General features: G+C 50.1%; 1 protein-coding gene across 1 annotated transcript in view; it reads left to right on the top strand.

Moving 5' to 3' along the window:
* Nucleotides 1–21,811, top strand: part of LOC137426026 (N-acetylgalactosaminyltransferase 7-like) — a 270,803-nt gene that overhangs the window by 109,929 nt on the left and 139,063 nt on the right. The window contains exons 5-6 of the mRNA XM_068114748.2: nucleotides 6,793–6,872; nucleotides 20,610–20,792. Of these exons, the coding sequence (XP_067970849.1) occupies nucleotides 6,793–6,872; nucleotides 20,610–20,792 (263 nt within the window). The remainder of the gene's footprint in view (nucleotides 1–6,792; nucleotides 6,873–20,609; nucleotides 20,793–21,811) is intronic.

The following is a 21,811-nucleotide window of genomic DNA, read 5'->3' as shown; positions in this document are numbered from 1 at the left end:
TGATGTTTCGGTTGGTGGTTGTTCGTGTGACGTTTCGGTTGGTGGTTGTTTGTGTGACGTTTCGGTTGGTGGTTGTCCATGTGACGTTTCTTGTGGTGGTGGTTCGTGTGACGTTTCGGGTGGTGGTGGTTCGTGTGACGTTTCAGGTGGTGGTGGTTCGTGTGACGTTTCAAGTGGTGGTGGTTCGTGTGACGTTTCGAGTGGTGGTGGTTTGTATGATGTTTCAGGAGGTGGTGGTTCGTGTGATGTTTCGGGTGGTGGTGGTTCATGTGATGTTTTGGGTGGTGGTTGTTCATGTGACGTTTTAGGTGGTGGTGGTTCATGCGACGCTTTAGGTGGTGGTGGTTCGTGTGACATTTCGGGTGGTGGTTCGTGTGACGTTTTGGGTGGTGGTGGTTCTTGTGACGTTTTAGGTTGTGGTGGTTCATGTGACGTTTTAGGCGGTGGTGGTTCGTGTGACGTTTCAGATGATGGTGGTTCGTGTGACGTTTTAGGTGGTGGTTGTTTGTGTGACGTTTCGGGTGGTGGTGGTTCGTGTGACGTTTCAGGTGGTGGTGGTTCGTGTGACGTTTCAAGTGGTGGTGGTTCGTGTGACGTTTCGAGTGGTGGTGGTTTGTATGATGTTTCAGGAGGTGGTGGTTCGTGTGATGTTTCGGGTGGTGGTGGTTCATGTGATGTTTTGGGTGGTGGTTGTTCATGTGACGTTTTAGGTGGTGGTGGTTCATGCGACGCTTTAGGTGGTGGTGGTTCGTGTGACATTTCGGGTGGTGGTTCGTGTGACGTTTTGGGTGGTGGTGGTTCTTGTGACGTTTTAGGTTGTGGTGGTTCATGTGACGTTTTAGGCGGTGGTTGTTTGTGTGACGTTTCGGGTGGTGGTGGTTCGTGTGACGTTTTGGCTGGTGGTGGTTCGTGTGACGTTTTGGGTGGTGGTGGTTCTTGTGACGTTTTAGGTTGTGGTGGTTCATGTGACGTTTTAGGCGGTGGTGGTTCGTGTGACGTTTCAGATGATGGTGGTTCGTGTGACGTTTTAGGTGGTGGTTGTTTGTGTGACGTTTCGGGTGGTGGTGGTTCGTGTGACGTTTTGGCTGGTGGTGGTTCGTGTGACGTTTCAGGTGGTGGTGGTTCGTGTGACGTTTCAAGTGGTGGTGGTTCGTGTGACGTTTCGAGTGGTGGTGGTTTGTATGATGTTTCAGGAGGTGGTGGTTCGTGTGATGTTTCAGGTGGTGGTGGTTCATGTGATGTTTTGGGTGGTGGTTGTTCATGTGACGTTTTAGGTGGTGGTGGTTCATGCGACGCTTTAGGTGGTGGTGGTTCGTGTGACATTTCGGGTGGTGGTTCGTGTGACGTTTTGGGTGGTGGTGGTTCTTGTGACGTTTTAGGTTGTGGTGGTTCATGTGACGTTTTAGGCGGTGGTGGTTCGTGTGACGTTTCAGATGATGGTGGTTCGTGTGACGTTTTAGGTGGTGGTTGTTTGTGTGACGTTTCGGGTGGTGGTGGTTCGTGTGACGTTTTGGCTGGTGGTGGTTCGTGTGACGTTTCAGGTGGTGTTTGTTTGTGTGACGTTTTGGGTGGTGGTGGTGGTTCATTTGACGTTTCTGGTGGTGGTGGTTCGTGTGACGTTTTGTTTGGTGTTTTTTCATGTGACGTTTCAGGTGGTGGTTGTTCATGTGACGTTTCAGCTGGTGGTGGTTCATGTGACGTTTGGGGTGGTGGTTGTTGGTGTGACGTTTCGTTTGGTGGTGGTTCGTGTTCAGCCTGTGGCTGCTGGTTGCATCATTTTCTGGGAACAAGGCCTGCTGCTGATGCAGTGCCTCTCTATAATTGAGCTATCCCTCACCCTAACCCTAACCCTAACAGTTCTGTTGTATATAATCTTTATATATAAAACACAGTTTGTGTGTGTGTGTGTGTGTGTGTGTGTGTGTGTGTGTGTGTGTGTGTGTGTGTGTGTAATGTTACCGATAGACTCCTAAACGGAGAGGCTCACGTACTTGATATTTGGCACAGACATGGCCATTGAGCCTGGGAAGAACATGGCCGACCTAAAAATTTATTTCATAATATTTTTTTTACCATATTTTTACCTCAGCGCATTTCAGCGAGGAATATTATGCACGGAATCTGACCGGTGGCAGAGCAGCGCGCTGATTCGCTCAGAGCGATCACGTGATGTTCCTTGCCGCCATTAACTCAGTTACGCGTTCGCACGTATTTCAGAGCGAAATGCGATTGCGTTTTTTCACATTTCAGCGAGGAACATTGCCATTCACACCACATAGGTTTTTTTTTCTTTCATCTTGAGATCCATATTTTTTTTCAGCGAGGAATATTATGCACGGAATCTGACCGGTGGCAGAGCAGCGCGCTGATTCGCTCAGAGTGATCACGTGATGTTCCTTGCCGCCATTAACTCAGTTACGCGTTCGCACGTATTTCAGAATGAAAAGCGATTGCGTTTTTTCACATTTCAGCGAGGAACATTGCCATTCACACCACATAGGTCTTTTTTTCTTTCATCTTTAGATCCATTTTTTTTTTCAGCGAGGAATATTATACACGGAATCTGAATCGGTGGCAGAGCAGCGCGCTGATTCGCTCATTCGCGCTCATTGATGACGATCATGATCACGTGATGACATGATCACGAATGATGTTCGTGACGCGATCACGTGATGTTCCTTGCCGCCATAAACTCACAGCAAGTAGCATAGATTTTATCATGATTGGCATTTAGCATGATTTAGCATGATTTAGCATAGATAGTAGCATGTTTCACATAGATTTTTTTTCAGTAAGGAATATTATACACGGATTCTGACCGGTGGCAGAGCAGCGCGCTGATTCGCTCAGAGCGATGACGTGATGTTCCTTGCCGCCATTAACTCAGTTACGCGTTCGCACGTATTTCAGAGCGAAAAGTGATTGCGTTTTTTCACATTTCAGCGAGGAACATTGCCATTCACACCACATAGGTTTTTTTTTCTTTCATTTTGAGATCCATATTTTTTTTCAGCAAGGAATATTATACACGGATTCTGACCGGTGGCAGAGCAGCACGCTGATTCGCTCAGAGCGATGACGTGATGTTCCTTGCCGCCATTAACTCAGTTACGCGTTCGCACGTATTTCAGAGCGAAAAGTGATTGCGTTTTTTCACATTTCAGCGAGGACCATTGCCATTCACACCACATAGGTTGTTTTTTCTTTCATCTTTAGATCCATATTTTTTTTCAGCGAGGAATATTATACACGGAATCTGAATCGGTGGCAGAGCAGCGCGCTGATTCGCTCATTCGCGCTCATTGATGACGATCACGATCACGTGATGACATGATCACGAATGATGTTGGTGACTCGATCACGTGATGTTCCTTGCCGCCATAAACTCACAGCAAGTAGCATAGATTTTAGCATGATTAGCATTTAGCATGATTTAGCATGATTTAGCATAGATAGTAGCATGTTTCACATAGATTTTTTTTCCAGCGAGGAATATTATACACGGATTCTAACCGGTGGCAGAGCAGCACGCTGATTCGCTCAGAGCGATCACGTGATGTTCCATCCCCGCCGCCAGTTGGCTTCACTTTTCACGGAGTATGAGCGTTCTATATATTTTCAATTCAGTGCGCCCGACTCGCTCACGTACTTGATTTGTGGCATAGACATGGCCATTAGGCCTTCACGGTGTAATTTGTGCGAGGCTTTTGTCCGAGTGAGCTTTAGTCGAGAGGGCGAATGTACGGGTTGGGAATGTACGGGTCTCCCTTCCCCCACCCGGCAACGCCGGTACTGGAGGGCGTCACAGGATCGGTGAGTCTCCAAAATCCGCTGCGTGCTGTTGCGAAGATTCAGGACGATGTTGCGATTGTTGTGCTGCTCTCCGACCATGAGAACTGCAACGTCATTGTTGACTGGCCCTCCCCTTACCTCCCCCTTCCCCCTCCCCCCTCCGTCCTCCCCTCCCCCTCCCACTCCTCTCCTCTCCCATCCCTCGCCCTCCCCCTCCCCCCTTCTCCTCCCCTCCCCCTCCCCCCTCTTCTCCCTCACGTTTATACACGGAATGCCAGGTACTTCCCCCCCCCTCTTCTCCCCTCCCCCCTCTCATCCCCTCCCCCCCCCCGTTCCCCTCCCCTCCTCTTCCCCCTCCCCTCCCCTCCCCCGCCCAGCAATGCCGGGTACTTCTGCTAGTCTTACTATAATTCAGCAAATGTCCATCCGTCCGTTCGAAGGTACCGCAAAAACGGCTCAACCGATCGCAACGATGTTTTTGGGTGGGTATTCCTGGGACCCCCGGAGTAAAATAGGCTATATTGTTTTTCCAATTTTTCCAAACACGATGTTATAGCGGTTACCGGAAGCATGACACAATCACCTTGCACCGGCCGATGACGTAACCGGCGGGCGGTTGCTTGCCCGGACTCGCTCGGACGTGTCCGGACTTGCCTTGCCCGGGCGGACTCTCGATTTGCATACCACGCCCCGTTGAGTGGCGTGGCTGACTTATTTGCATACCACACCCCGCCTGAGAGGCGTGGCTTTTGTGTGGTGAACATTTGATATAAATTGCCACCCGTGTTAACGGCTATTCAGTGCTTTTGAGTTCTTTCGAGTTGAGCTAGAATAAATAGCTCAGTGAAACTTCGTCCCTGGTGTCGTCCATTTTGTCCGGCTTTATCCTGCGAGCATAGCTCCACAATGTAATAATATTTACCGATATGAACAGTGATGTGGCTTTTATTGAAATTCTACAAATACTGTTTATTATAGGTACCAGGAGAGAGTAGATCGACTCCTGACGAACTCTTCCTGTATAAACGTGCGGCTCCGAAGTTACGTGGCAGCGTGTGCAAAGCGACTGAGAAACAGGTGTAGCGGTCGTTTCCGTGTTACAGATTCAACGCGCACTCGTCACACATAAACGTGCGACTGAGAAAGACGGGTAGCGGCCGCTTCCGTTTTGCAGAATTTAATCATTTTTCAAAATGTGTGCCATGTACTGTTTAGATTTTGATGATTTGCATGTGATATGATTCAACAGATGTTTATATGAATCGTTTCAAATAAAAAGCCTTCAATTTCTGATATTTTGCCTCCCAATTGAAGCCCCGCCCATAGGGCAGGTACCGGTGCTCGTGGTTATAAATTCCAACCTGCAAGTTGTCCAGTGTCACATTATTTTGTCTCTTAAGAGTCTTTCTGTCTTTAAAGACGAGGGGGATGTGAACGAAGCTGTGGTTTCCCATGTTACATATAACAGTGTACATGCACATGTGCAGTATACAGTGGTGCGGCACTCAATTGTCACACTATCAGTTACCATGGAAACCAAGCCTCGACCACCACCCAGTACCTGTACGAGTTTTAAAGGTCGTGTGGTCTCTTCGGTGACCCCGAACGATGTAATGTTAGAGTCAACATGACATTTTCAGGGTAATAATAATAATTTGTTCAAAGTGAAGTTTTGATCTCTCCGAGTCGGTCTTCCTCGGAGCTTCCACTGCGTATCCGTTATTTATATTTAAATTTGTTTTTATCAATGTGGACGTCAGCAGGTTGAAATACGTAGACAACTTAAGATTCAGCAAGTTACAAATTGTGTTCAAATGCTTCGGATAACTTTTCCCCAAATGTGACTTTGTGACTTTTTACAAACCCAAGTCTCAGATTTCCCACCTGCCCCCTCCTGCTCCCCCATCTTGTTATATACAACACAGAGAGACCCCCACCCGGCCCCCTACCGACCCTGATACCTGCCATCTCATTTATCCAGTCTACCCTGGTATGTGATGGCTTGGTAGGTGGATAAGTAACCTGCTTGTGTTGCCATCAGAGGCCTGGCTTTGATTGTCGTGGCTGCTCAGCGGAAAATGTCCGCACCTTGTGATGGATTAGTGACGTGTTCAAGATTGAATCGTAACCTTGGAAACCATTGACATTTGTCACGAGGACCCTGAAGATCTCTGGAGGGTTTGGGCCTCATCTATCACCTGATGGATACAAATAACTTTTATTTAATCACCAGAATATTTGTTTACTCAGTACAGGTTGTTCTGTTCGGAATTCCCACCTGAGAACAGAGCACATGATGCTGTGGTTTTAGAATTATACAGCATGTTGATTTGTCTACTCATGTCCTAGTAATTCAGGTACAGGTACACTGTCTGATACTGTCTAAGTCCTGCATACAACATGTTGATTTATCTACTCATGTCCTATAGTAATTCAGGTACAGGTACACTGTCTGATACTGTCTAAGTCCTGCATACAACATGTTGATTTATCTACTCATGTCCTATAGTAATTCAGGTACAGGTACACTGTCTGATACTGTCTAAGTCCTGCATACAACATGTTGATTTATCTACTCATGTCCTATAGTAATTCAGGTACAGGTACACTGTCTGATACTGTCCAAGTCCTGCATACAACATGTTGATTTATCTACTCATGTCCTATAGTAATTCAGGTACAGGTACACTGTCTGATACTGTCCAAGTCCTGCATACAACATGTTGATTTATCTACTCATGTCCTATAGTAGTTCAGGTACAGGTACACTGTCTGATACTGTCTAAGTCCTGCATACACGATGTTTATTTGGCTATTCATGTCCTAGTAATTAATGTACAGGTACACTGTCTGATACTGTCTAACTCCTGCATCTGATTTATGTACAAGCTCCTCCACCTTGACCATTCATCAACGTTCATGGATCAATAAATTGAAAATGGCGTCCAAAGCGTTTGTGCCAAATTCTAAAGTGTTCTTGCATTGTTGTTTTTATTGCAGGTGTTGGTGTATCTGGATGCTCACTGTGAGGTTGGAATCAATTGGTACACACCTCTTGTCACACCTATAGCCAAGGACAGGTATGTTAGCAACCTTGTGTTTAGGGAGCAATCCCTCTTCCTTTTTTCCCCTTTGATCCCTCCTCGCCATCCATACAAATCAGAACTCCAACACCACACCTTCCTCAACAAGTGCTCTTTTTGTTGATGTCCAAAGTCGAAGCTCACGGAAGAGCAAGGCGATAATAACATTGGGGGTAGTGAGACAACACGTGGATACAAGAAGTGGACGGAGGAAGAGCGAGGGAACCATAACCTGCAAGTGGATGAGTAGAGGTCATGTCAGAGGAGGTGTGAGTGTGGGCTTAATGAGGAGAGAAAAGATCAAGGGGAGGGATGGAGAAGGACCACAGATTGTGGTGCACTGTCAACTTGTAGGAAGAGAGGGATTGAACACACTGAGTAAGGAGGTTTCACAAGCAGGAGAAGAGAGGAACACAGTAGATGAGGTGAGCTGTGATGAGCCTGTATTCTGGGAGTTTCATGAGGAGGGGGCTAAAAGTAGATGAGGTGAGCAGTGATGAGCCTGTATTCTGGGAGTTTCATGAGGAGGGGGCTAAAAGTAGATGAGGTGAACTGTGATGAGCCTGTATTCTGGGAGTTTCACGAGGAGGGGGCTAAAAGTAGATGAGGTGAGCAGTGATGAGCTTTATTTTGGGAGTTTCATGAGGAGGGGGCTAAAAGTAGATGAGGTGAGCTGTGATGAGCCTGTATTCTGGGAGTTTCATGAGGCGGGGGCTAAAAGTAGATGAGGTGAGCAGTGATGAGCTTGTATTTTGGGAGTTTCATGAGGAGGGGGCTAAAAGTAGATGAGGTGAGCAGTGATGAGCCTGTATTTTGTGAGTTTCACGAGGAGGGGGCTAAAAGTAGATGAGGTGAGCAGTGATGAGCTTTATTTTGGGAGTTTCATGAGGAGGGGGCTAAAAGTAGATGAGGTGAGCTGTGATGAGCCTGTATTCTGGGAGTTTCATGAGGAGGGGGCTAAAAGTAGATGAGATGAGCTGTGATGAGCCTGTATTTTGGGAGTTTCATGAGGAGGGGGCTAAAAGTAGATGAGGTGAGCAGTGATGAGCTTGTATTTTGGGAGTTTCACGAGGAGGGGGCTAAAAGTAGATGAGATGAGCTGTGATGAGCCTGTATTCTGGGAGTTTCATGAGGAGGGGGCTAAAAGTAGATGAGGTGAGCAGTGATGAGCTTGTATTTTGGGAGTTTCACGAGGAGGGGGCTAAAAGTAGATGAGATGAGCTGTGATGAACCTGTATTTTGGGAGTTTCACGAGGAGGGGGCTAAAAGTAGATGAGGTGAACTGTGATGAGCTTGTATTCTGGGAGTTTCATGAGGAGGGGGCTAAAAGTAGATGAGATGAACTGTGATGAGCCTGTATTTTGGGAGTTTCATGAGGAGGGGGCTAAAAGTAGATGAGGTGAACTGTGATGAGCTTGTATTCTGGGAGTTTCATGAGGAGGGGGCTAAAAGTAGATGAGGTGAACTGTGATGAGCCTGTATTTTGGGAGTTTCACGAGGCGGGGTTACAGTAGATGAGGTGAACAGTGATGAGCCTGTATTCTGGGAGTTTCATGAGGAGGGGGCTAAAAGTAGATGAGGTAAGCAGTGATGAGCTTGTATTTTCGGAGTTTCACGAGGAGGGGGCTAAAAGTAGATGAGGTGAGCTGTGATGAGCTTGTATTTTGGGAGTTTCACGAGGAGGGGGCTAAAAGTAGATGAGGTGAGCTGTGATGAGCCTGTATTTTGGGAGTTTCACGAGCAGGGGGCTAAAAGTAGATGAGGTGAACTGTGATGAGCCTGTATTTTGGGCGTTTCATGAGGAGGGGGCTAAAAGTAGATGAGGTGAACTGTGATGAACATGTATTTTGGGAGTTTCATTAGGAGGCTAAAACTTCTTCTTCTTCTTCTTCCACCCCTTCTTCTTCTTCTTCTTCCCCATTCTTCCCCGTTGGCCGGATTTGTCAGGACAGTGCGGTCAAGGTCAGAGTGCCAATCGGTCCCCATTGACCGGCCCTTTCTCTTTGGTCCCTCTCGCTCTCTCTGTCTCGGGAAAAGTTTCCTCTCGCGCCCCCTGCTGGCATGTTGTGAGTTGGGTGTGGCATCATGGCGGCAGTGTACGTGCATGTGTAGTTCATTGTTACGTTTGTGTTTCTACGTTTATCGTCTCTTTCTTCTTCTTTTCTAGTATTCTCTGTCCTCCCTTTTCCCTTCTCTCCCTTTTCCCTCCAGCCCCCCCCCCCACCCCCACTCTCAACCTTCATTTTTGTTTCCCTCCTTACCTTCGTTATTTGTGTCGATTCATCGTGTTTGTTCTCCCTCGTTCTGTTACCTTCCCCATTCCTTTTCGAGACGAGAGAGACAGAAAGAGCCCACAGCGTGTAGTTTAGACGAGAGAGGCGGCATTAATCGTTTCATAGAAAGAAAGATGTATCGGGTAACTTTTTCAGGCCCACTGTGCGCCTCCTTTTTGCTGAAAACGATCGTTTTCTTTATATTGTACAGTTTTTAATGGAGCTTTATTGCCATTAGGCTGAGACGGTGTATTTCGTAGTTTTAATTTTTCTTTAATTGAAATTTTATCCCCCCCCCCCCTCCCCCCCCCCTCCCCCCCCCCCCTCCTGCTGAGGATCGTTGGGTGGTAGTGTGGTTTGTGTGTTTGTTCACCAATGAAATGGCGGTGTAGTTTGTATGTGTTCGTTCACCAATGAAATGGCGGCGGCTAATGCAAATCGCTCTGCTGCGTTTGAGAATCTGACACGCGAGCATGGAGTAGTGTGCACTCCTCCGGAAGGTATTGCCATGGAGAGTGTGGTGTTATGTATTGGTAATTTTATCGGGATGGAAAATGTTCGTGCGACATCACAAATGAGCAAACGAGTCATTGTTCTCGTGGTAAATGTCGATTTTGTTGCTCGTGCATTTGAGCAAGGTTTGGTCTTAGAGTCGGGGCTGTTTTTAATGGCGTACCTCCTAGACACTCCTGCTCGGAAGGTAACAATCTCTAACGTGCCACCCTTTTTGAAGGGTGACTTGGGTGACCGCTGCATTGGCAAAGTATGGAACGATTGTTTCACAAATGTCGACGATTCCTTTGGGAATCAAGCAGGACGATGCAAAGCACGTGATGTCCTTTAGGAGAAGTGATTACATGGTATTGAAGAACAGGAATGGGTTTAATTGAATGTTAAAATTCACTCAGGACAGGCACGACTACCAAGTATAGGCAACCACAGATTCACTAAAGTGCTTTTTGTGTGGCGGGTTTGGGCATATTAAGCCGATTTTTCCCAAAAATAAGGAACAGGCCGAAAATCCCACTGCAGCTGTTCCTCCTGTGGAGGGAAATGAAATTCCAAGTGTTTCCTCCGTGGTGCCTCAACCGACCCCTGTAAACATAAACAATGTTTCATCAGAGGAGCAAGATGAAAGTGGGAACAATGGGTTCACTTTGGTTAAAAAGTGAAAGTCAAAAATAAGAGATGCATCTCCAATCTCTCATAAAAAAAGCCTGTTACACTGAGCAAGATGGAAGTATTCCCGGTGGAGGGAATCGATTTGCTGCTCTGCACGCTCTGCAAGATGAGGAGGGTTACAGTGGTGCCATGGACCTCCAGGAACAAGATGATGTAAGTGAGCACATAAACTCAATTGAGAGTTGTCCGAAGGTTCTCAGGAATGACTTGCGGTCAGTTGTAGAAGATCGTGAGGAACAGTGTGAGGTTGGTGAAAGTGGTGGGGGGGAGGTAGACAACTTAATTGGGATAGCCCCCCTGGTCGATGATCCTCCGGTGCCTGAATCATTGTCAGGTAGTGGAGAGGGTTCTGTGGTTCCTCCACCTCTCGGTGTGGGTGAACCACTGTTTCCTGAATCCAAGTTGGGCAGCGGAGATACTAATGTGGCTTTTCATCCTCCCTGTGTGGATGAACCACTGTTGCCAGAATCTTTATCAGGTGGCGAAAATGTATATTCTGTTCTGCAAGCCCCCGGTGGGCCCGCAACAGATTCTATTAAGCGTAGTGAGGAGAGTGAGGAGAGTACGAGGGGGTTCTAGTTTCAGAGGTAAAGGTATTTGGTGACACCATGGGGCATGAGGGTGATTCAGCCTCAGAGGACTCGGAAATTGATGATGAAGAAGAAGTGCCGTTTCATACGGATGAGGTGAAAGTCACCCCCTCGGATGATGAGATAAAGGCCTTTCTCAAAGACTCCTATCGTAAACGGAACGTTGATTTGAGGGATTTTTTTCAGACATTCCGGGACTTATAAATCGTCTCAAGGAAATTACTCGGAGTCCGGATGACTCCGTTTTTACAGATACAAATAAATTCCTGTTAAAGAAATGGGTTAAAAAGCCCAGAATGATTTAAAGAAAACCCAGGAGGATTTGAAGTCCTAACTCCTCCATCCTCATAGCTGATGTGCGTTTTGGGAGTATACATATTAATGGAGGTGTAGCCAGGGGTGCTGTAAGGGGGGGGGGGGGGGGGGAGTTAGGATGATTCCAAGAGCTCTGCACTGACAGGGGCCCTAAAAATTATTAGAACATTAGGTTAAAATTCTCACTATTAAATTATTAACCAGGCTTTGCAGTCTTGCCATGCTGTCCATTGAAAGTCAGTTGGCTAGAAAGCTGGACTTCAAAGACTTGATCAGTGACTTTGACAGCAACAAGGCTCGGCGCTGGGCTCTTGGTGTGTTAGGCTGAGCAAGGACCAGTGATAACTAAATGGCATGGCTATGGATATTGGATCACTACACTTGGTATGTATACTTGTATTTATACTCTGCTACTGATTTTATTATTTTGTTTGTTATATCATTCTATAGATGATCATGTTAATTTATTTTAATTGAAGAGGTTAATGTATGTTGTAATTCTTACCATTAAAATTACATTTAGACTGTAAAAGATGGCCTTTAGCACATTTCTTGTGTTTGTGTGGGTATCAATCTTGCATCAAATAGTGAATTCCATACTGTATGCAGAAATATAAGCATTGTTTCAACCTCCTGGCAAAAATGTCGGGGAAAACATGTGCGCGCGTGCTTCATAGGGGCCCATTGTGATATCTTTTCATGGGGCCCAAGATCCCTGGTGGCGCCCCTGGGTGTAGCCTTAGGGCGTAAACCCCAGGTTAAATCCTTGGTAAAGAGATTGAAACTGGGGATTGTCCTGCTTCAGGAAACTCATGAATTATCATGCCGATTGGAGGCAGCTACTGAAAGAACAACTTTTCTTTAGTGATAAAGATTTCATTACTGCAGAAGTTGCTTTCTTTTTGCATCCTGCTCTGCAAACCACCTCTGTCGTGTTCACTGAGGTTGTGCAGGGATATCTAGCCACTTTGTCCTTTGTGTTGGGTAGCTATAGGTTTTTTCTTGCTCCAAGTAAAAGCCAGGAGAGGAATGACTTGTTGTTAGAATTGACTGGGATTTTAAGGAATATTTGGTCCCATGATTTTATTGTGATTTGGGGGGGATTTTAATTGCACTTTAAACCCTGCGTTGGATCGCAATAGTGCGGAACCTCACCCTGAGTCAGCTAAGCCTTTAGCAGAGGCAGTTCGGAGGTTTTTATTGGATAATGCATGGAGGGTTCAGCACCCTAAATAGTGTGGGTTTTCATGGTGTAGATATGTAAGGAATATTGTCACGTTAGCGAGGTTAGATCGGTTTTATGTTAATAAGCAGATGATGAAAGATGTTTTGAGAACAGATATTATTCCCTCGGGTTTCTCAGACCACAGTATAATTGTCCTAGTTTTTAAACTAATGTCTCATTTAGGGTGGATGGAGGGGAGGTTTTCTTATTGGAAATTAAATATAGATATTGTCAGTAATGCTTACTTCCAAGAAGCCTTTCCGGTGGTGTGGCAGGACCTCATTTGCAGAAGAGATAGTTTTGTTAATCTGCGAACTTAGTGGGACAATGCGAAGGCGCAAATTGCGGTGTTCTGCCCACTGTTTCAAATGTTTACCTCAAAGCAAGGAAGAGTAGAGAAACAAGTTTTGGAAAGAGAGATTACAAAATTGCAAGGAAATTTAGCAAAACAACCGGATGTGCAGAAGCACAAACTATTGGCGGAGAAGCAATCGCTTCTGAAAGAGATTGTAAATTATAAGGCCATGGGTGCTATGATTAGACTAAGGATGCATTACTTATATAAAATAGATGCGCCTACTGAGTATTTTTTTTAATCTGGAAAAAGAATCTGTGCCACAAAAGCAAATGGGATGCCTCAATAAAACATTTGTTTGTCACAATGCCAGATTAAGAAGGTTGTTTCTGATCACTTTACAAAGTTATTTTTTAATGACGAAGTGCAGGAGAGTGCAATGGAGAATTTTACAACGGAGCTGCCTCAGCTAAGAGATGAGCATAAAGTGAATCTTGGATCTCCATTGACGTTACATGAGCTGGAACAGTCACTGGTGTCTATGACTACAGGAACAGCACCAGGTCTGGATGGCCTCGCAGTGAAGTTTTATAGGACTTTCTGGACACTTGTAGGCCCTTTCTTGCGAGAGGTCCTTGAAGAAAGCATTGAAGGTGGTGAACTTCCTCTCAGCTGCTGTAGAGTGCTGGTGACGCTCCTTCTGAAGAAAGAAGATCCACAGCTCATCATGAGTTGGCGGCCTGTTTCGCATTCAACAAAGATGTCCTCCACATAACATAACCAGAGCTTTGGATGAAATTGCGCTGAGTGGAGGGCTGAGCACTCGACATCTTCCATGAAGAAGTTTGCTACTGTTGGTGAGAGTGGAAAGCCATAGCCACATCGTCCTTTCTTGGTAGAACAAGTCTCGCCATTTGAAAGATGTACAATCGAGACACATAAGAGGAGGTCATAAATTCCCGTCCCATTTGGTCCTGTTACTTCCTCCAGTCGATGGGCCTTTGGGTGACCTGGTGTACTTCCATGTCTTTCAATACACGAGGAAAAAACTTCCAAGCAAGAATTTGAGTTCCATGTTATTGTAATTTTTCGACAGGTTGTTGATCTTCAAACTGTTTGCAGTCACCATTGTTGGTTGCGGAGTGGAGTGTGCGGATAGAGTGGGGTGGAGATGGAGCCGTCCATGATTCCTCTTAACATTGTGATTTCCATTTTACATCAATGGATATCATGCAAACTAGATCGACATGCATTTCCATTGAGATGTGCCATGCAGGTGCACCATTGAGATGTGCCATGCAGGTGCACCATTGAGATGTGCCATGCAGGTGCACCATTGAGATGTGCCATGCAGGTGCACCATTGAGATGTGCCATGCAGGTGCATTCCCCAACGCATCCTCTGAATGTTTTATTGTCCCCATTGCTTTTGGAATGAGAAAGGTAACTTTGTTTTCCTTGTGCACAAACCATTCTTTGTTGGGATAATTTAATAACCGAGTATATGGACGCAGTGATATCATGTAGCACACAGACGGTGTATCCTGAATGCTCTCACGTTATTATAATAATCTCTGCTTTGACAAACTGTTATTTGCTCCTTGGAGCTGTGTTAAGCTGAATTACATTCAGGCCTACTTTCAATACTCCCTAGCAGGTTCATGAGGACATATTGCAACCCTGGCAATGCCAAATACAACCCTTTACGTTTCATGCTTGTAGGCAAAGATCATTGGCCAAGCAATAACCAGTGGAACATGTAATACAAGTTCCCCTTGTGATTCAGATTCCCTCATTTTATACGGCCTGGATTCTGCACTGTTATGCCTTTTTTTTACGGCCCCGGTACACGGTACATGCCAGAAATTGAGATATCGAGGATTCGCTGTTTCGGGAATACTGGCCGGGTGGATCGGATGGAATCGTATCCACCTTTAAGTTGTCATGTTGATCTACATACCTCCATTTATAGTGCTTTGCAGGGATGTCCTCTAAAAATATTATCTTGGGAGGAGGATTGATAAAGAAAAAAATCAGGAACTCACTATCCACATTTGAATATGGCATTTCACTGTGCAATGGAGGCTTGAGAGTGTTAGGACAATAAATACTGCGATGTCCAATTTTTCACACGAGCAATGGGCGGGGCTTCAATTGGGAGGCCCAAATGAAAAGGCAAAATATCAGAAATTGAAGGCTTTTTAAATTTTAAACGATTCATATAAACATCCGTTGAATCATATCACACGCAAATCATCAAAATCTAAACAGTACATGGCGCCCATTTTTGAAAAATGATTGAATTCTGCAAAACGGAAGCGGCCGCTACCCGTCTTTCTGAGTCGCATGTTTATGTGTGAAGAGTGCGCGCCGAATCTGTAACACGGAAGCGGCCGCTACACCTGTTTCTCAGTCGCTTTGCACACGCTGCCATGTAACTTCGGAGCCGCACGTTTATATAGGAAGAGTTCGTCAGGAGTCGATCTACTCTCTCCTGGTACATAGAATGAACAGTATTTGTCGAATTTCAACAAAAGCCACATCACTGTTCATATCGGTAAATATTATTCCATCGTGTTTGGAAAAATTGGAAAATTGGAAAACTTGGAAAACTTGGAAAAAACAATATAGTGAAGGAGCTATCGAGCGGAAGGATTGCTCCAACGCGAGTCGGAAGGATTGACGCGACCAAAGACGGAAATTCGTCCGAGTTGCTTTATTACACGTATCAAACTCGGGTACTCTGAAAAGCCCGTTTATCGGGCAGCAATATATATACACATTATGCCGGAGCGTTTGCCCGGGAAAAGCGAGACCGGGCATGCCCGGGCGTCAAGGGCGAGTCCTGGAAAGGCGAGTCTGGACCTGCCCGGGCATCCTGGGCGAGCCCTGGAAAGGCGAGGGCGGGCATGCCCGGGCGTCCTGGGCGAGCCCTGGAAAGGCGAGAGCGGGCATGCCCGGGTGTCCTGGGCGAGCCCTGGAAAGACGAGTCTGGGCATGCCCGGGAAAGACGAGACCGGGCGTGCCCGGGAGGCTCGGGCGAGCCCGGGAACAGCGAGTCCGGGCATGCCCGGGAGAGGCGCGTCTGGGCCTGTCCGGGCAGCCTGGATGAGCCCGGCATGGTAATTGCTCCCTGGCCGCATCCTTGGTAGGGGCAAGGTGATTGTGTACACCCAGCGGTAACCGCTACGCACGCCCCTCCAGAATCGACTTGCACCGGCAGGGTCAATTTAAGGGGGGTCCTGATGACCCGGCCGAAGCGACCTCTGGAGGGTCGTGGGGGGGGGTCCGATGTGGTGGTGGGTGGTCGAGCGGGGGGAACTGTGGATGGGGGGCGGCCTCGCCGTGGAGGAAGGGCCAACCGTGGTGGTTGGTCGACGTCCACGTGCGCCGGCTTGAGGCGGTCCACTGAAATCCGGTCCGCCAGGCCGCCGAAGTCGATGACGAATGACTTGTCGTCCCGTCGCAGGACCCGGAAGGGCCCGTCGTACGGCGGCCGGAGTGGCCCCCGGTGTGCGTCATGACGCACAAAGACGTACTCCGCTGTGCGAAGCGCTGGGGGGACGTAGGACTGGGGGCCAGCGTGGCGGGACGTTGGCACGGGGGCAAATCGTCAGGCGGCCTCCTGGAGGTCCGAGCGCTGGCGAGCTGCGGACCAGGGACTGGTAGCGTCGGGCACAAACTCGCCCGGGACGCGGAGCGGCTGGCCGTAGACGAGCTCGGCGGTGGACGCCTGGAGGTCCTCCTTGGGGGCCGTGCGGCGGCCCAAAATGACCCACGGCAGCCGGTCGGCCCAACCGTCGTCCTGAAGGCCGGCCATGAGCGCGGCCTTCATGGAGCGGTGAAAACGCTCGCACAACCCATTGGCTTGGGGGTGGTAGGCCGTGGTACGGTGGAGCTGGACTCCCAGGTTGCGGGCGACCGCGCCCCACAACTCGGAGGTGAACTGCGGACCGTGGTCCGAAGAGATGTCTGCCGGTGCGCCGAAACGGGTGACCCAGGTGGCGATGAAAGCCTGTGCCACGTCGGCGGTGGTGGTGGAAATGAGGGGAACGGCCTCCGGCCACCTGGTGGTCCTGTCCAACATGGTGAGCAGGTGTGTGAAACCCCGCGAAGGGGTAAGGGGGCCAACCAGGTCCACGTTGACGTGGTCTAAACGCCGTTCGGGCACGGTGAAAGGTGCCAGCGGGGCCTGGGTGTGGCGGTGGACCTTGGCCCGCTGGCAGGCCGTGCAGGCGTTGACCCAGTCGCGGACGTCCCGTCGAAGGCCGTGCCAGACGAAACGCGCCGACACCAGCTTCTGAGAAGCTTTCAGGCCCGGGTGAGAAAGGCCGTGGATGGAGGCGAAGATGCGGCGCTGCCAGGTAACGGGCACGATGGGGCGAGGCTGGCCTTGGGAGATGTCGCAGAGCAGGACAGTGTCTGCGAAGGGGATGTCGGCCAGGCGGAGGCCCTTGTCCGCCACCCGGAGGGCCTGCACCACGGTGTCGGTGGTTTGGTCGGCCGCCATGAGCGCGAAGTCCACGCCGAGGTGGACCGCATTCGCGCTGGCCCGAGAAAGACAATCGGCCACGACGTTGTCTTTGCCGGCGACGTGCCGGATGTCCGTGGTAAATTCCGACATGGCGGAGAGGTGGCGCTGCTGGCGGGCCGACCACGGCTCCGTGACTTTGGCCATTGCGTAAACCAATGGCTTGTGGTCGATGAAAGCCGTGAACGGGCGGCCCTCCAGGAGGTGGCGGAAATGGCGAACGGCCAGGAATAGACCGAGGAGCTCGCGGTCAAACGTGCTGTATTTTAACTCGTTCGGCCGGAGCTGCCGGCTGAAAAAAGTGAGTGGCTGCCAAACCCCGTTCACCCATTGTTCATGGATGGCGCCCACCGCGTAGTTGGAGGCGTCCGTAGTGAGGGCGATGGGAGCGTTGAGCACCGGGTGAGCCAGCAGCGTTGCGTTGGCGAGGGCCCGCTTTGCGCTCGTGAATGCCGCGTCCATGGCCGCGGACCAGACGATGTCATGCTTGGCCGGCTTGCCCCGGGGGGCTTCGTAAAGGGGCCGCATGAGCTGAGCAGTGCGGGGCACGAATCGGTGATAAAAATTCACCATGCCGAGGAACTCTTGCAGGGCCTTGATGGAGCGGGGACGCGGGAACTTGGTGATGGCCTCGACCTTGGTCGGCAGCGGCACGGCCCTGGTCTTGGTGATGCGGTGGCCCAAAAAGTCAACGGTCGTCGTGCTGAAGTGGCATTTGGCCGGGTTGACAATTAAGCCGTGCTCGCTGAGGCGTCCGAACAGCGTTTGGAGGTGGAGGAGGTGCTCTGCTCGGTACGTGCTGGCGACGAGGATGTCATCCAGATAGACGAAAAGAAATGGCAGGTTGCGCAGCACGCCGTCCATCAAGCGTTGGAACGCCTGGGCCGCGTTTTTGAGGCCAAACGGCATCCTCAAAAATTCGAACAGGCCGAACGGCGTGATGACGGCCGTCTTTGGGACGTCGGCCGGCCTGACAGGTACCTGGTGGTATCCCCGTATCAGGTCAATTTTTGAAAAAATAACCCATCCCGCCAAACGGGCGGAAAAGTCTTGGATGTGCGGGATCGGATACCTGTCGGGGGTGGTAGCGTCGTTGAGGCGGCGGTAGTCGCCACACGGGCGCCATCCGCCCCCCGGCTTTGGCACGATGTGCAGTGGTGAGGCCCACGTGCTATCGGAGTGCCGCACGATGGGCTCTGGCGTAGACCGGCGGGCCCGCAGTGGGTATGTGGTGCTCGATCCCATGTCGCACTGCGACGGCCGAAAACGTCGGCCGCGTGAGGGCCGGGAATTCCGCGAGCAGGCGAGCGAACTCGTTTGCCGTCGGGAGGGTGCATGCCAGTTCGGTCGGCGCGGAGCTGCTCATCGTACATGCCAGGGAGCTGAAGGTCTCGGCGTTGACAAGGAGACGCCGTTTGACGTCGACCAGCAGCCCGTGCATGCAGAGGAAGTCGGTGCCCAGCAAAGCCATGGGGATGCTTGCGGTCACAAACGTCCACTGAAAGTGCTGGCTGCCGAAGCAGAGGGTGACGTTGCGCGGGCCGAAGGTGCGTATGGCTGATCCTTTAGCAGCGACCAAGGAGGGGCCGCAAACGGCGTTCTGCCTGTCCTGCTCGGAGGCGGGTATGACGCTCAGTTGGGCGCCGGTGTCACAAAGGAAACGCCGCCCGGACGCTTTGTCCTTAATAAAAAGCAAGTTGCCCGAGTGGCCGGCGCTCATGGCTGGTAATGAACGCCGGCCCGGCCGTTTCCCGACTTGCCGAAAGTGCATGGGGGTCGGCATGTCCGAGCCTTGTTTCCGAACCTGGCGTGGTAATGACACAACGCCTGGTCAGGTGGAGGCCCCGGCCGTCGTGTTGGAAGCGGTCGGCACGGCGTGGCGGCCGCCAGTTGCACCGGCAGTTCGGCCTCCAACCGCGCAGGGCGCTCAGGCGTAATGGGCGTCGCCTCGGACGGCGGCGGGCTCCAGGTAGCCGCTCCTATGTGCTGGCCTGCCGAGGAGATCTTGTCGGCTTCCCTGGCGAGGGCGCGGGGATCCGTGATCGACGTGCCTGCCAGGGCGAGGCGTACCTGGTTAGGCAGCTGGCGGAGGAACAGCTCTCGGAACAGAAAATCCGGAGAGTGCTCGTCGAGCAACGAGAGCATGTAGTCCATTCGCTCGGACGGGCGCGTGTCGCCGAGCTCGGGCAGGTCGAGCAGGCGTCGTGCGCGTTCCGCCGGTGAGAGGGCGAAAGCGTCGAGGAGGAGCGTCTTGATCGCGCCATACTTGTCAGCGGCTGGCGGGCGCTCGAGGAGGCTCAGGGCGCGGGCCACGGTGGCGGAGCCGAGCGCTGCTACCACATGGTGGAAGCGGGTGTCGTCGGCGGTGATGCCTCGCAGGGCGAACTGGGAGTCCGCCTGGGCGAACCAAACAGCCGCGTGAGCCTCCCAGAAGGTAGGCAGTTTAAGGGCAACTGCCGTGTCCATGTTCGGGGTCACCAATGAAGGAGCTATGCTCCAACGCGAGTCGGAAGGATTGACGCGACCAAAGACGGAAATTCGTCCGAGTTGCTTTATTGCACATATCAAACTCGGGTACTCTGAAAAGCCCGTTTATCGGGCAGCAATATATATACACATTATGCTGGAGCGTTTGCCCGGGAAAAGCGAGACCGGGCTTGCCCGGGCGTCAAGGGCGAGTCCTGGAAAGGCGAGTCTGGACCTGCCCGGGCATCCTGGGCGAGCCCTGGAAAGGCGAGGGCGGGCATACCCGGGCGTCCTGGGCGAGCCCTGGAAAGGCGAGAGCGGGCATGCCCGGGCGTCCTGGGCGAGCCCTGGAAAGGCGAGAGCGGGCATGCCCGGGCGTCCTGGGCGAGCCCTGGAAAGGTGAGAGCGGGCATGCCCGGGTGTCCTGGGCGAGCCCTGGAAAGACGAGTCTGGGCATGCCCGGGAAAGACGAGACCTGGCGTGCCCGGGAGGCTCGGGCGAGCCCGGGAACAGCGAGTCCGGGCATGCCCGGGAGAGGCGCGTCTGGGCCTGGACGAGCCCGGCATGGTGATTGCTCCCTGGCCGCGTCCTTGGTAGGTGCAAGGCGATTGTGTACACCCAGCGGTAACCGCTACAATAGCCTATTTTACTCCAGGGGTTCCTCGGAATACCCACCCAAAATATCGTTGCGATCGGTTCAGCCGTTTTGGCGGTACCTTCGAACGGACAGACAGACGGACATTTGGTGAATTATAGTAAGATGGTATCTCTCCACATGCTTTTCCCAATCCGTGTTGCAGAAACTGGCAAGGATTTTCCTGGTGAATGTGATTTGCTATCCTGTTGTTTCGACCGCAGAAAGACATGCACGGCTCCTTTGATCGACTACATCGATGGCAACGACTTCACCATGGAATCCCAGCAGGGTGGTGATGAAGATGGTTTCGCACGTGGGGCCTGGGACTGGAGTCTCCTGTGGAAGCGCATTCCGCTGAACGAGCGAGAGAAGTCTACGCGCGCTCACTGCACCATGCCCTACAGGTAAGCGGTATCATGCGCACCTCCATTCCGGCACGAAGGCCTCACTAACTCTATTAAAGCACCCTGTTGGCTCATTCGGGTTTTCCATAAAGCTAGTTTGGATGTTGATCCCACTTGTGCTGAAAATTTGCCTCTTGATATTCAGACAACTATTAATAGACTTCGCCTCACGTTATAGCTCAATTAATAGTAAATACAAACCATTAGATGAAAACTAATTTAGAGCCTCTGGAACCGATCATCATCCTCAGGTGACTTCCCGGGGCTTCCAAGCTTTCCCCACTTGGTCTTTTTATCCACGCAAAGTCGTTGCGATGAATTGCCTGACGTTCAGTGAAGTTGAAAGGAGAGACACGAATGTTCGTCAGGACGGCGGATCATGGGATGAGGGTTTGAGCCTGGATTCATCTGATGTCGGGTTAATCGGATGTGCCGGATTACCGATTTGCGTCACCGTGCGTAATGCGTCAAACGGGGAACTCCACGCCATGGATTTACAGTAATTGGAAGGCTCCTTTTGAACAATGCAATGTGTCATCGTCTTACCTTTGTGCTGGCAGGTGACGAGCTGCATTTCATCTTAAACGCAGAGGACAGTTTGAGTGCCGAGGTGTTTAGGAATTTCCCGCCGTGACCTGGGTGTCTGGAATTCTCAGACGTTTGGGACAGCATCCTTTAGAATAAATGGATGCGTATGATGGGAATTGCTTCGCGAAACCACCAATTATGTGATGCACCTGCACCTTTGTATGCACGGGTAATTGCATTTTTTTTATTTATTGGAGGTGATATTATTGACTTTTTTTTACTGGAAGGTTGTTTTATGCGTTAAATTTGAGTATGGTATTTGTTGAGTTGTGCTGTTCAGCATTCCCATCTGAAGTGATGCCTCATAATGCTGGAAACCCAAGTTCAAATCCCGTATCCTAAATGTACTTCCATCATGTACGATTGTCCTTTCAGCGTTCCGATTATTCAAAATATCTGCTCAAAGTATCATTGGGCTAAGAAGTCGCATA

The sequence above is a fragment of the Myxine glutinosa genome, chromosome 4, assembly GCF_964187855.1.
Source record: "Myxine glutinosa chromosome 4, kmMyxGlut1.1, whole genome shotgun sequence".
Lineage (NCBI taxonomy): Eukaryota > Metazoa > Chordata > Myxini > Myxiniformes > Myxinidae > Myxine > Myxine glutinosa.
Note: the sequence above shows the minus strand (reverse complement) of the source record. Positions and strands in the feature narration are given on the sequence as shown.